Source organism: Crocodylus siamensis, chromosome 1 (genome assembly GCF_052110815.1).
Source record: "Crocodylus siamensis isolate JL-2025a chromosome 1, ASM5211081v1, whole genome shotgun sequence".
Lineage (NCBI taxonomy): Eukaryota > Metazoa > Chordata > Crocodylia > Crocodylidae > Crocodylus > Crocodylus siamensis.
This window is the reverse complement of record NC_143395.1, coordinates 152,670,660-152,685,081: the sequence shown is the minus strand read 5'-3', so window position 1 is coordinate 152,685,081 and position 14,422 is coordinate 152,670,660. Positions and strand designations below refer to the sequence as shown.

General features: G+C 40.0%; 1 protein-coding gene across 12 annotated transcripts in view; it reads right to left on the bottom strand.

Moving 5' to 3' along the window:
• Positions 1–1,064: 1,064 nt before the first annotated feature.
• Positions 1,065–14,422, bottom strand: part of LTBP1 (latent transforming growth factor beta binding protein 1) — a 357,999-nt gene continuing 344,641 nt past the window's right edge. For all 12 annotated transcript variants that reach the window (XM_090045635.1, XM_090045667.1, XM_090045616.1 and 9 more), the window contains 3 exons: positions 8,893–9,015; positions 4,988–5,137; positions 1,065–2,086 (listed from right to left, as the gene is read on the bottom strand). In XM_090045635.1, coding sequence (XP_089901761.1) covers positions 1,917–2,086; positions 4,988–5,137; positions 8,893–9,015 — 443 coding nt within the window. In that variant the 3' untranslated portion in view covers positions 1,065–1,916. The remainder of the gene's footprint in view (positions 2,087–4,987; positions 5,138–8,892; positions 9,016–14,422) is intronic.

The following is a 14,422-nucleotide window of genomic DNA, read 5'->3' as shown; positions in this document are numbered from 1 at the left end:
GAACAAAAGTATGGTCTTTTCCACCCCCCTCTACTTCTTGAAGTCCCTCCCATGATTGTCTCCTTTGCTTTATTTCCTGCCTCTGGGTCTTCTTCCCTTGCCTACTTCCTGCTCACTATAGTCTCCACCATACCTTGTCTCACCATTCCTGCTTCTTTTGCTGTATCTTCATCATTCCTACTGGATAATACCTCACCAGCATGGACCTCCCTTCTAACAGCTTGTACAACAGTTACTCGAGGCTTAAAGCTTTTATTTATATGGAAAATTGCACTGACTTTAATGGAACTAGCTAGTTCTTAGTACTAGAGATGGATACTGAACATATTTTTTAGTTGAATGGCTGACGCCAAACAAAAAAAAAGTCATAAAATGATTCAGTATGGATTAAACAGAAATAGACATTTTTGGTGAAGTCCCCAAATTAAATGTTTTGCTTAGTTTTCTGACAATTCTTTTCTTTTGATTTAGAAAAAATGTTAAATGAAAAATGCCATTTCCAAAGAAAAGTAGAAAAGTTGAAACATGGCAAAGCTAAAACATTTCAGGATTTCTAAAACTAAACAGTCATTTAAAAACTAAAGGCACAAAATGATTTGGCATTTAATAATGTATTATTTATCCAAAAAAATTGCCTGATTCCACTCAGTACTTGAGAAAATGAGGCCACTTATGTAAGTGCCTAAGGCTTGAGCAGGGATATTTTCAGAAGTGCGTAAGGGAGTTGAGAACACATGCCCCAGTGGAAGTTAACTTTCAAGTCAACCTTATTCCCTTAGGTGTGTTTCAAAATCTTGCCCATAAACCCAGCTTCAGGTACCCATTCACAAAAGCCATGGCATTCATAAAACAATGAGAAAAGAAACAAGCAGCAAGACGGATCCTTAAAATTGCACTAGTGTAATTGAATCCCAATTGTGAATAGGGAGTATCAATTAGTAAGATCTACTTTGGCCTTGACCTGTGGTCTCAGCCTCATCTTGTTGACTCTCATAACACAAATACCAATACAGATCAGTAAAGCCAGGAAAGAAATAAAAAGCCTACGATTAGTGAACAGCCGCTTTTCTAAAAAAAAAGGTGATTTTTATTGAGTTTTAATATACAGCTTTAATATGTTAGGGTAATCATACAAGATCTCTTTTGTGTTCAATTTACATATTACAATAGGACGTGAGCTCAAATCTTTTGTTTCAATGTACAAAAAGAATCCATTGGTTGTCCACTAGCAGCTTTGAAACTTGGCAAGAAAGTTTCTAAAAGATTGTAAGTGCAGTAAAAGACCATAAAGAATACAAAATGCATATAAAGGACTGTTCTCCAAGGCGTATAAACATTGAAAACAAACAGCACCTGCTCCACAGGGCAGACAGCTGGCAATTTAAAAAGTCACTGATCAATGTTCCAGACAAAGAGGAGCATTACCCTGTGCAATCATTTTTATAAAATGGCCTAACAATATCTGTATCGAAGGATTTGCACTGATCAGAAAATAGATCTGAAGAGAAACAGTAGGCAAAGAACTGCACAATCAGAAATGAAAAAGTAATATAAAATATTTTCACCACTATTTAAATGCCAAATTAATCAAGCAATAGTAAAAAAAACAAAACAAAAAACCCTTCTGTTTAAAATAACAGCACTGTTTTACCTATTTTGAATTAATTTTTCTTATGAACACACTATATACTTGATTGTTTCTTCCATATAGAGAAATGTGTCCATTTGCTCTGTCACTGCCATGAAGCTGATGTATATCAACTCATCACATTTCACTTTCAAGACGACACCTTTTAATGCTGTTTTCCATGTAGTCAATGCTTCAGATTAGATGCATCCTCATCTCAAGTTAAATACTTTCCTTTTTTTCTTTATACAGTGCAGGGTATATGGGCTTAGGTTATGAAGCTTCTCTTTTACTCCAGTTCACTGTCTATTTCTGAGTTCAGTGGTGTACAGTAGTTTGGCTTGTCCGAAGGTACATAGCCTGGCAGACACAAACACTTGTACGAACCTTCTGTATTAATACACTTGGCATTTTTGCAGAGAGACATTCTGTTGTTCAGTTCGTTGCACTCATTTACATCTGCAGAAGGAAACACCAGAACACGTAGATAAAACAATGAATGAACTAAACACGCTAACATAGCCTTTCCTTTCCGCAGAGACTATTTCCTGTCAGAAGCACGAGATGGAATTCCACTGTATCATTAGCAATGATAGAATGTGTTGAATGAAAAAGTGGGAAACTGAATATTAACTTCAGACTTGACAGAGTGAGGTCAGGCTGGGCCCAAAGATTTGTAATTCATACAATTTAAATGGAGGAGAAAATAGTGGATGGACATCATAGGGAATCACTACTGGGTGAAAGAGCCTTTCACTTACAGATCGCTGCCTGTCTGAATTCAGCATAAGGCTGTTACGAATTACACACTATCGTTAACAACACTCACTTATACATATATCCAGCTGATGACTGTTCAATGACTTATTAATGTGAGTTAATCTCATTTTTATTTCACTAGTATTCTTAGACGTCTATATTAAAAAATTCAGAAATTCAGAAATTCTCTTGTACTTAGGAATGATGGTGTGAATTCACCATCCAGCGCAAGGTGGCAAAGGCATGCAGTAAGGCAGCAGCCCTAGATTTTAGGAGGGCAAACTTCAGCGAGCTAAGGAGGATAGTTGGAGAAGCACTGAGGTCCCGGGGGAAATTTGGTCGTCACACCAGACGGCAAAGCTAACATGTTTAACGATTTCTTTGCCTCCGTCTTCCTAAGTAGGGACCAGAACAGCCACCTCCCTGCTGGGCCCCGCTCGGGCCCCGGGGGAGGCACACTTGGGCCAAGGGTCAGTGAGGACTTAGTTAGGGAGCTTCTGGAGGGGCTGGACGTATTCAAGTCAGCCGGTCCGGATGATCTCCACCCTAGAGTCCTAAAGGAATTGGCCAAGGTCATTGCAAGTCCCCTGACATGGCTTTACGAGCACTCGTGGTGCTCAGGAGTGGTGCCAGAGGACCGGAAGAGGGCCAATGTGGTTCCCATGTTCAAAAAAGGGAGGAAGGAGGACCCGGGAAACTATAGGCCAGTTAGTCTTACCTCGATCCTAGCCAAGCTGTTCGAGAAAATTATTCTGGCACACATCCAGGAGGGGCCAGCAGGGGACTGCATGCTTAGGGGCAACCGACACGGGTTCATCAGTGGCAGGTCCTGTCAGACCAACCTGGTGGCCTTTTACGATCAGATCACCAGATCATTAGATGCAGGGGTAGCAGTGGATATAGTCTTCCTGGACTTCCGGAAGGCTTTTGACACTGTCTCTCACCCCATTCTCATTAAGAAACTGGGGGGCTGTGGTGTAGACACCCACACAGTCAAATGGGTCGCCAACTGGCTGGAGGGCCGCATGCAGAGGGTGGTAGTGGATGGGTCCTTCTCAACCTGGAAGGACGTGGGCAGTGGGGTTCCGCAGGGCTCGGTCCTCGGGCCCGCACTGTTCAACATCTTCATCAGTGACTTGGACGAGGGGGTAAAAAGCACCCTGTTCAAATTTGCTGATGACACTAAGATGTGGGGGGACGTGGGCACACTAGAACGAAGCATCAGGCTACAATCAGACCTAGACAGGTTACAAGGGTGGGCAGATGAGAATAGGATGGGTTTCAACACAGACAAGTGCAAGGTGCTGCGCCTGGGGAGGAACAACCGGCACCATACCTACAGGTTAGGGAACTCCCCTCTTGTCAGCACGGAGGTGGAAAAGGATCTTGGAGTCATAATTGACTCCAAGATGAACATGGGTCGGCAGTGTGGGGATGCAGTCTGGAAGGCCAACCGCACCTTGGCATGCATCCACAGATGCATCTTGAGCAGGTCCAAGGAGGTGATCCTCCCCCTCTATGCGGCACTGGTCAGGCCACAGCTGGAGTACTGCATCCAGTTCTGGGCACCACACTTCAAGAGGGATGTCGACAGCATGGAGAGGGTCCAGAGAAGGGCCACTTGCATGATAAGGGGACAGCAGGGCAGGCCCTATGAGGAGAGGCTACGGGACCTGAACTTGTTCAGCCTCCAAAAGAGAAGGCTGAGGGGGGATCTGGTGGCCTGTTATAAAGTAGTCAGGGGGGATCAGCAGGCATTGGGGGAGTCATTGTTCCTCCAAGCACTGCCAGGAGCGACCAGGAATAATGGTCACAAGCTGGCAGAGGGTAGGTTTAGGTTAGATATCTGGAGGCGCTACTTCACGGTCAGGGCGGCTAGGATCTGGAACCAACTTCCAAGAGAAGTGGTGCAGGCTCCTACCCTGGGGGTGTTTAAGAGGAGGTTAGATGAACATCTAGCTGGGGTCGTTTGACCCCAGTACTCTTTCCTGCCACGGCAGGGGGTCGGACTAGATGATCTGCTCAGGTCCCTTCCGACCCTAGAAACTATGAAACTAATTGGTACCCTGAGCACAGAGCCTTAGGACTAAGCACCTGAGGAGACCAGAACATCTCTCACCCCTAGAGCAACACTCCGTAGCATTGGACTGGGGCACACTAGAGATATGCCTTCACTTGCAGAAAGGGGTAGCTTACTGTAAAATCGTAGCCGATATAAGACAGGTATTTTTTACCACGCTGTAGCTAGCAGAGGTGAACTGAGGGGGTAAGCTGGGTAATACTCTGCTACAAGTTCAGTAAAACCACTGTTGTCTTATATCTGCTAGGCTTTTACAGCAAACTAGCTAATACATACTAGTAGTTTTAGTATTTAAAAAAATATTTTAAATAAGATTGAATAAACGTGCATCTTGGTACCTTACCACAATAGTTGGCTTTGTACTGAAAGTGATACAGGTACCCTAGCATGGTTCTTCTTACGATTACTACTGAGTCAAGTAAATTGTTGCTGATATACTCTGCCCCGTATCTCCCACAAAAATGTGTGAGTAAATTGGTTACAAAATGAAAACAAGCTGCATATGGAACTGTTATGCTCACCAACACAAGTCATTTTGGCCATGTCCAAGTGGTAGCCATCAAAACAGTCACAAGTATAACCTTCCTGAACTCTCACGCATCGGCCATTTTCACATCCATTCAAAATGCCACATTCCTCTGCTTGTAATTCCTCAAAGCTGTTTAGAAAACCTGGATGGAGAAACATTAGAAACAAATAAGTTACAGAGCAGTTCTGAATCCTTCTGTACAATCGTCTAGTAAAACTCTTCAATTTCCTCAGAGGTGTCTTGGGAAGTGTCTCCACTTTATAGAAAATGGGTCAGCTTTAACAGACTTAGAATTTTATAAGCACAGCCGGATATATTTAAAAATGAAACTGAAATGGTTTGAACTCTCACTTTTTCACTACTATTAAAATCTCTGATCCACATTTTAAAGACAATGCTTATTCTTATTAATTGCATAATAACACACCATCAACTTATATTAAAAATCTTTTTGACCCAGGCCCTATAATTATAACAGCTTTTACTTAAGCACAGCAAAGTGAGAATTGTAGGGTAATTCTTTAAAAACAGAAAAGAATGATAAAACAAACACTTCTTAAATAACCTTATGAAAAGGAGAAGGGAAAAGTTGCACTGTAATTAATTTAGAACAAACATAAAAAAAATCTTTGGTCCCAAATGCCTTGAGGGAAGTAAAATGAAATTAGAGACCAGCAGCCTACTGTGGTTTTGCTTAATAATGCACTGGATAGCACTTAGGAGGTGGCTGCCAGTATAAGCACCTATAATCTATAATTGCATCTTGTTATAATCCTGGATTGTGAAGATTCTGGGATAGGGACTTAAATGGAAACTCTCTCTCAATAGCTTACTGTTATGAAGGATCCCTTATCCACATTAGGGCATCTATACAGATACATGATAATAAATGACAAAGATTGCATGTATTTTAAAATAAAAGAGTATAACTTCTCACTGAATTTCAGTAAAAATAATCTGTCTATCTGAGAACCAACAAGTTAAAACTACACAATTGTCTTTCCATTCTTGGAGGCAGTGTTCAAACAGAACTGTAGATGGCAGTCAACCATACCAAAAGGCTTTGGGAAAAGCATAACGTCTGAATTGTACCACTTGGGAAGGAAAGGGTTGGACTGCATTTTTCCTAACAACATCCATATTTTAACTTAACTAACAGGTATATCTAAAACCTGTTTATAGATTTGTGATTAGTTGCTACAGAGATCTGATAAGCAGAACAACTGAACTATCTATTCTATTCTTTTCTCCCTTTCTTGCTGTTCTTTCATTTGTCTTTTCACATTGGCCTTTATGCCTTTCTCATTTTACTTTTTTCACTCTACTCCATCCTGCCCTCTCTCTTATTTTTTTTGACATTCCCAACATTTCCCCCTCTACTCCCTCTGTCCTCACCCCCCGTGTCCTCTGCTTGGGTGGCTCCGACATCAATACCTTCAGGTTGTTTGGCTGCTCACAAGGTCATGCCAACTGATACACTGAGGTGAATTTCTAGAGTATTTAATCAGTATTTCATCAGTTCTATAGACATGTAACAGAATAATATGCAAATACATGGGGACTCCTTGCTGAAATGCACATGAATGTATGTTTATATGAAGCCCATACCTTCATATACAGTCAGGATCATTACATAGTTTCCTGTTAAAATGACAGAAAGGTGCAGTAGCATGACAAACGCATTGAGTAGATTGTTTTGATTTACTATAAACTAGCAAGAATCTTTATCTCAAATTTCCATTATATTTTTAAGTCCACTTACAGAGCTTATGTGTGGCTCCTTTAAATAGAAGGCCTCTTCTGGGCCCTCATACAGACAGCTAATTATGAAAAACAAATACTGCCAAGAAGGGAAAAGGTGGGGCTCTTAAATAAATTCTTTACAAATGAAAGTCATCATTTATTCTACAAAGAGCTCACATGTACCATGTCGAAATTTTAACCAGCTAGAACTGGTTAAAACAAGAATGTATGCACCCCAAGCCATTTTGCACATCTATTTCCCGACTTGTTTGCAGCCAGTAGCAAAACTTTATGTGTAGTTCTAACGGAGTGTGATGGTAATAAAGCTAAAACATATTTAACTCATGTACAGGCTCTGAACTTCAGGCCCTGCAGGGCAGGGTAGGACTACTCCTTTTCTGGGATTGTTCAGTGCTCAGTACAACTGATCTCATACCTAATAGGACCTTTTGAGTACTAGCATAGTATAAATATTTATAATGAACAATAGTAACAACAGCAGCTGACTAAAATATCCAAAAGGACAGAAATCCTGAGTACTTGTCATGATTTCACATTGCAGTAAGCTAGTATTTGTCATAAGCATATGAAGTTGATTTAGTTGTGGCCAGAAGAAGCCACACAGCTGTTTGGGGTTTTACCCTCTGTTCATTTTCCACTGTTGTTTCTGAATTAGTGGCAGGATGTGAAAGTGAGAGAAAGCGAGCTCTGACATCTCTCAATATTTCTTAGCATGACTCAGTTTTTTCTCACTACTTATCCATGGAAAATCTTTTATCATTGCTCATAATTTGAGGAAATACTTTTTTTTCCCTTCCACTAAATCTCTTTGCCATGATAGTTGTCACAGTCATCTTTTCCTGCATTTTCCATTGTGCTTTGATCATTTTAATCAATGTAACCATTTAGTTACAGATCCACACACAGTATGTCTTAATGAAAATAATCTGGATATAAAAAGGTTTAATCTTGTAATACCGTGTATAAAGCTTGCTAGTCTATATTAGGATGAAGTAATTAGACCATTTTCTGTAGGATGTACTGATATAAAATGCAATTAGTGAAAGGAATACATTTCAGACATTTGTTCCTCATTCTAGTCCTCTTGCCCTTTCATAACTATCACTTTGATTTCTATTACCCTGTTTTAAATACTGACCCATTGTCAGCATAAATACTGACATTGTATAAAAGAGATGCTTTGGGAATGAGACAAATAGTAGCTGTAGGCGAAAAGGACAAAGGTAATTGAAATTCCTGGTTCTTTTTGCTGCCTCCATTTTGTTTCTGGTGTGACACTATGAGGATATATGCTAGACCAAATTTAGGCCTAGAATACAGGTATCAAACTGATTTGAAGACAATCCACATTTTCTGGTCTGATTCAACATCCATTTAAGTAAACTGGAATTTTTCAATTCACTTTGAAATGAGCTGAATCAGGCCTTTATTTGATAAAGCTTACACATCTCCGATTCAGTTAGTCTATAAGGTGCGTCTCTACCCTGCTGTCTGCCTTTATTCAGCAAAGGAGCTATGTGTTTTCTGAAGCATAAATGTAAAACTCTCCTTACCTAAGATTTCTCTAGCAAGACCTTTACTTTCCTCATGACCTACTTGATGTGTGTGTGCACTGGCATTCTAATTTAAAAGCCCAGGTACATTATGCACTGCGATCCTGCTGTGCTAGGTTATTACTCCTTGAGTGGAAGCAATTTGCACACTCCACCTACCATACAGGTTCTCCTGGAAAATCACTGAATGCTAACATGAAAAATTTTTTTTCTTGTCTAAATACACCCCAAAGGAGTTTGTTGCATGCTGTAAAGGAAATTAATTTGTGAGAAGGAAAACCAACAATTCTTTGGAGGTTTAGCAGTAAATCTGTTGGTAAATATAAATGTCATCTTATTGGCATATATGATTTCATTATATTAAAAGATAATATTAGACATTGAGCCCGGTTGGGCTCGTTTACAACCCCTGGCTTTTTGACCAGAACACCTGACAGAGAGTTAATGTCAGAGGAATAACTAGAACATAAATAGGCCATATTACTCAGAAGCAAACAGAAGAATAGAGCCAACTACAGGGAAGTAATCCAAGTTAAAACCTTAATTTCAAGCAGTTTACATAACAGTGAAATTTGCTTACGGTCTTCAACAAAGTACGGGTTAGTTTCTGGAGTGTAGTGTTCTTCTAAGTCAATCAAAGCATCTTCTCCATATGGTCGCCGAGATCCTGGAAACTGAATGTTGCACAGCTGGGCATAATCCTCTGGGGGTGGGGGGAGAAAGCAAAATAAGATATAATACTAAACACTTGTAAAAAGGACTGCACCACATCAGTCCCAGTGCCTTGTGCTTCCTATTAGCTGGAAAATAAACAGTTCTTCCTAGAAACACCATACATCTGCAGCTCCCACAACATGTTCTCTCTTCAAGAAGAATGTCATTAAAATATAATGGGCCAAATTCATCCCTGTGGTGACTTCAATGGTCTGGCACCATGGATGGATTTGAATAAAAATAATAAAAACATTAAAAATGTTCATGGCTTTTGGCTGGTCCAATGAAGAGGTAAGGGACAGGAAGGCAAGGAGATGCTAGCTTCCTCTCCCAGTACAGCCAGGCATAGGGGCTTCCTGCAATTATAGTCATTGCATTCCTTGATTGAAAAGGCTGATCCCAGCCAAAACTAGGGCTGGCATGAGCCAGGGAAAGAGGGTGAAGGCTGGCTGTCTCACACACTCCACTGGCCAGACCTGAGCCAGTCAGGGAGAAGAATACTTCTACCCTTTCCAAAGTGGTTCCTTCTCATCATTCTGTGATGCAGACTATGTCTTAAAACCATAGATTTGCTTAACAGTTCTGTGTGAGCTCTAGGGGGAAAAGCAGCTTGGGAAACCTACTTTACGACAGACATCACACTTACACAGTGTAGCTCTCTGTCACCTGCATGAGGCTAGACCCCACGGTTTATGATTCTATCACTGGCTTTAAGCTAACAAAGCCGTTCCTTAGTTTAGGCAGTAGAAGGTCAAAACTTTAGAAGCCTTTGTCATGGATTTGATCCTCGCTGCTGATGAGCCATCTAATAGACTGTGTTATGACACCATTATATCTCCTGTTTGGCCTGCAGTGTAAGTTAAATACCTTAGTGCTATCTCTAAAACTACTATTACCATTACATAATAACTTGTATGCAAGGCAAATGCTTTTGAATAAAAACATCAATGAAACATGGTATGACACGGTCTCCTTGACTCTTGCTACATATAACATTAGCATTCAAGCAGCTCTTCCCATGCAGATTGCCTGGCTTTCAGGAAGCCAGTGACAGAAAAAACAGGAAGGTTAAAAAACCAAAATAACAAGAAGCCTCAAGAACTGATTGTGGCAGAACTCTTCCAGACATCAAACCTCTTTGGAAACCCAGACTGTCTCAATTCAAGCTCAAAACAGAATACATTTTGCTTGTCATCTTATTTCATAGAGAACATCAAACACATCTGGGATGGCTTCTCTACCTGTCAACAATAGGGTAGAAAGAAGACCACATAAAAGTGCAGTTGGAGATTGTGGTCAACAGCTTTATGCCTCTGGCACAATAACGTTCTCAAAATGAAACTAGTAAGTAGTATGTTTAAGCTAACAAAAACCAGTTCTTTTCCACACAGCATGTAATTAAAGTGTGGACCTCATTGCCAACAGATGCTGTGGAAGCTGACAGTTTACCCAGGTTCAAAAAAGGATTGGACAAATTCTTGGAGGAAAGGAGCATCACTAGCTTTTGGTGTGGAAATTAAGGATACAACAATTTCTAGATCTTAAACACTGGAGGCTGCATATGAGAGAGGAACAGTGGAAAAAACGAGGTCATCCCTGATTCACTCTCCTTTTCAGCATCCAGCCTCTGTCATTGTGACAGGATACCGGGACCAAGACTACGGGGCTCCATCAGAAACCAAAAACCATCCCAAACCTTGCCACCTTCCACTCCAAGCACAAAATACATTTCTCTGACCTGCCTTCTCTAACAAATGCAAAGGTGCATGAACATTAAAAACAAATGTTTCCCCAAACCACCCTCAATAAGCAAAACACCTTACCAAAACATTGCACTGTGCACCCTTCTCCTTCTAGGCAGGAGATGAAAGAACAAACAATACATGACATTTTATGTTCTTTATGTTCAGCTGGAAAGCATTCAGGTACTATGGTAACAAGGGCAGCAAAAGGAGTTATACAGAACAGACTAGACACAGGGCAGAAACAGTCCCTAATGCTACCCACAGTCCAGCCTACTCTCATTAACAAGTCAGCTGACTCTCCGAACTCTTCCAGACAGCAAGAAGCTTTGAAAACTCGGACTGTCTCAATTCAGGCTTGAAACAGAATACATCTTGCTTGTCATCTTATTTCACAGAAGACATCAGCCACATCTGGGACGGCTTCTCTACCTGTCAACAACAGGGTAGCAAGAACACTATGGAAAAGTGCAGTTGGAAACTGGGCAGCCAGGGGCACCCTCAACCTTTATTTATTGTTTAATAGGGAGCCCATCATTGTTATCTAAGCACTTAGATATTCAGATTGTCTTTGAATGATAAAAAAAGTAGAGGAAACTTCTTTGAAAAGCAATGACCTCTTCTGGCAAAGGGAATCTACTACAACTTTAAAATATTCATTTTTCTGACTTGTATAAAAGAAACCATCTCTTAATGCCATTACCTACACAAGCTACCTCCTTGCATTCCCAGTCAGTGCATGCAAGGAACTAAAAATAAGAAGGAATAGGCTCTATTGGGTTGGTATTTTCCCCGCATTCAGCTGAGCTGTGACGGAGGACTGAGGGCAGAGCCTTAACTTCTCTAAGCAGCACAGCTCAGCTAGAGAGATATACTGAGATACATGGACTGGAAGATTTCTAAGAAAACACTGTTCTTCAGGTATATTACATTTTTCCTTGGATTCAGCTAATGTTATCCTGTCTCCAATTTCTTGAGCACCAACACAAAAAAAATCTAAAATAAAATTAATGAAAAAGATGCACCTGTTTGTAGAAAGCAAAGGTAGCTAGCTGGTGGATTTTTTGGCATGTCATTTTTAAATTTCTATGTATAAATTGTGTTTTACAGAACAAATATTCAGCAATACACCACTAAGCCTTACAACACTTTGTGCAGAATGTTTTAACCAAGAGCATTACACCTCTGAAGAAAATATTTTGAACAGCAAGAATATCCAATGCAAAGAAAACCTGGAAGAAATACAACTGAATATAAACAGAATGCAAGTGGCTGTCAACACTTTTGGTTAAAATAAGAAGGCAATGGCTAATATGTTCCCATATGGAATAAATGCTTCTTGACATTTATGACTTAAAAAAAGTTGACCTGCTTTCCTGCCCTGAATTTTCTGTATAGATTTGTCATAAATCAAAAAGAAAAAAGAAAAGAATGTTAGGTATTAAATATATCAGAATGAGAAAACTAAGGACTTTTTTGTGGAACAAAGGCCTATCATTACAAACTGAACAATTCCACTGAAATCAGTGCAGTGAGTAGTGAGAGAATGCTAGGAAACTGGGATGAGTTGCAAAATTGATCATTCACTCTCTTGTCAGTCTCTTGTTTCATTAACATGTGGTAGGATTTTTAAAAGTGCAATGTTGGGCTATTTTTGCTCCTAAATCAGTGACACAAAGGTAGTTCTATTGACTTTGATGCTAAATGCTTTTGAAAATCCCAGCCGTGATCTGAAACATAATTCTCTAAATCTTCTTTATGCTTGGTGTGGGCATTAACTACATTGATTTTATACAGGTTCTGCCTGCTGTATTCAATACATTTAAAAAGATTCTGATTGAAAGAAGCAGGAAACACTGGATTGGGGACTACAACTGTCTGTGCCATTGTAAAATGTTAGTATGTCTTGAAATCCCCATTGCATTATAGTAATTCATATAAAGATTTACTGGTACTTTCTATATATCTGTACATAAAACTACACCTCACTTTGAATTTATGCCTTTAGAACCCTGTGCAACCTTTTAGGCTCATGCAAAAATGTTATTTACTGCCATATGCGACACAGAAGTGGAACCCACAGTTAACCTATTGTTGACACAGATGACCCAGAGAATTTGAAGTCTTTGTGAGGCAGTATTTTACACTGGATACCTACCAATACAAAATATTCTAATCTATCATTTAATCTATTATTAGAAATGTATGACTATGGGAACTTGCTCCTGGTTGCACTGAACCTTTTCTGATATAATCAAATTTTGCATGTCTTTCTTTCTACCTTGAATGCAACAATTATAACTAAATGAATGGTTAATAAATAACACTAGTAGTACTTGCTACAGATAGCTATAAGCATATCTGAAGACAGTTTTATAAATGGTTGTACATCATGGCTCTAGGCAACCTCTTTGCTCAGAGGCAAGTTATACACATGACTGCTTCTAAAGGAGAACATGCCATGTTTAAATGCTGTGAGATGGTCACAAGCAGCAGAGGACAATGATTCTAAAGTGGAATTTGAATGAGAGATTACAACTCTAATAGATGATGTTGAGTGAAGTGATTAAACTGTTTGTTATTAATAACAATGTAATTGTATATGCAGGACAACACATTTTACCTTTGATTAATCTTAAATTTTTGCAGCTGACAGTAGTGTCTTTGTTAAATCTAGTATTTCAAAGCTTCCAAAAGAATGGTTCCCTTTTTCAAATCTGACAGCGTCTGACTGGCTCTCTCAGCACTGCCTGTGCAAAGGAAACCCCTAGAGATAGGGGCATTAGGAAAGGCATAATCTTTTGAGGGGAAGGAAACAGAATTTTTGTGCTGGGGGTATTTAAGACAGATATATAAGGGTTCCATGTAGGTGTAGGAAAAAAATTGGTAAGATAGAGGTGTATGAAGGACTTCTTTGTTTTACTGTTTTAAACTTTTCCCCTTGCCCCTTTATTTTCCTACTGTTATGATTAAAAATACTTTAATAAGATTGTTTTGGGTCATTGTGCTTTTCATGGCTCACAAGCTCCCCAAGGCAAGAACTTCATAAACTGAGTTCAGTTGGACCTGTTAGGTAAATATGGCTGGTGCACAGGATTTTGCTACTGTAAGCGTGGGAGAAAAGTGAAATTCTGTCCCAGAGAGGGGATGATCCAGGTTCTGATAGAAAACACTAAGTAAAATTGGAAATGGAGACAGAGAAGTGTGGTTGTCTCTTAATTTTGACAATATTTTACCTACTAAGCTGCTGCAGAAATTAATGCATGGTTTCAAACCAATCTCTTCCACAGAAGGAAAGAAAAATTCAAAGGTATTTTTCCTATTTTGCAATCAGTGCTACTACATGTTGTTATTTATTTGTATTCTCCCGCTTCTTTCTTCTCTTGACTCCGAGCAGGTCTACAATATCTATGTGTGGTGGCCCCTGCCTGACTTATCTCAGCATGGCAGCCCCAGTAGCCAGGATGCAACTGGTACAGCTGCTGCTCCTTGGCCAGAGCACCTGCCCCTGATTGGACCAGGCCTGTTGGCCACATTGTAAAACACATCCTGGAGGCTGGAAACACAGAGGGGAAGTGTCTGGGTGCCAGAACCAGACCCAGACACGCTTCTCACTGCTAAGAGCACATTGCCACCGCAGCCTTTGCCAACCAG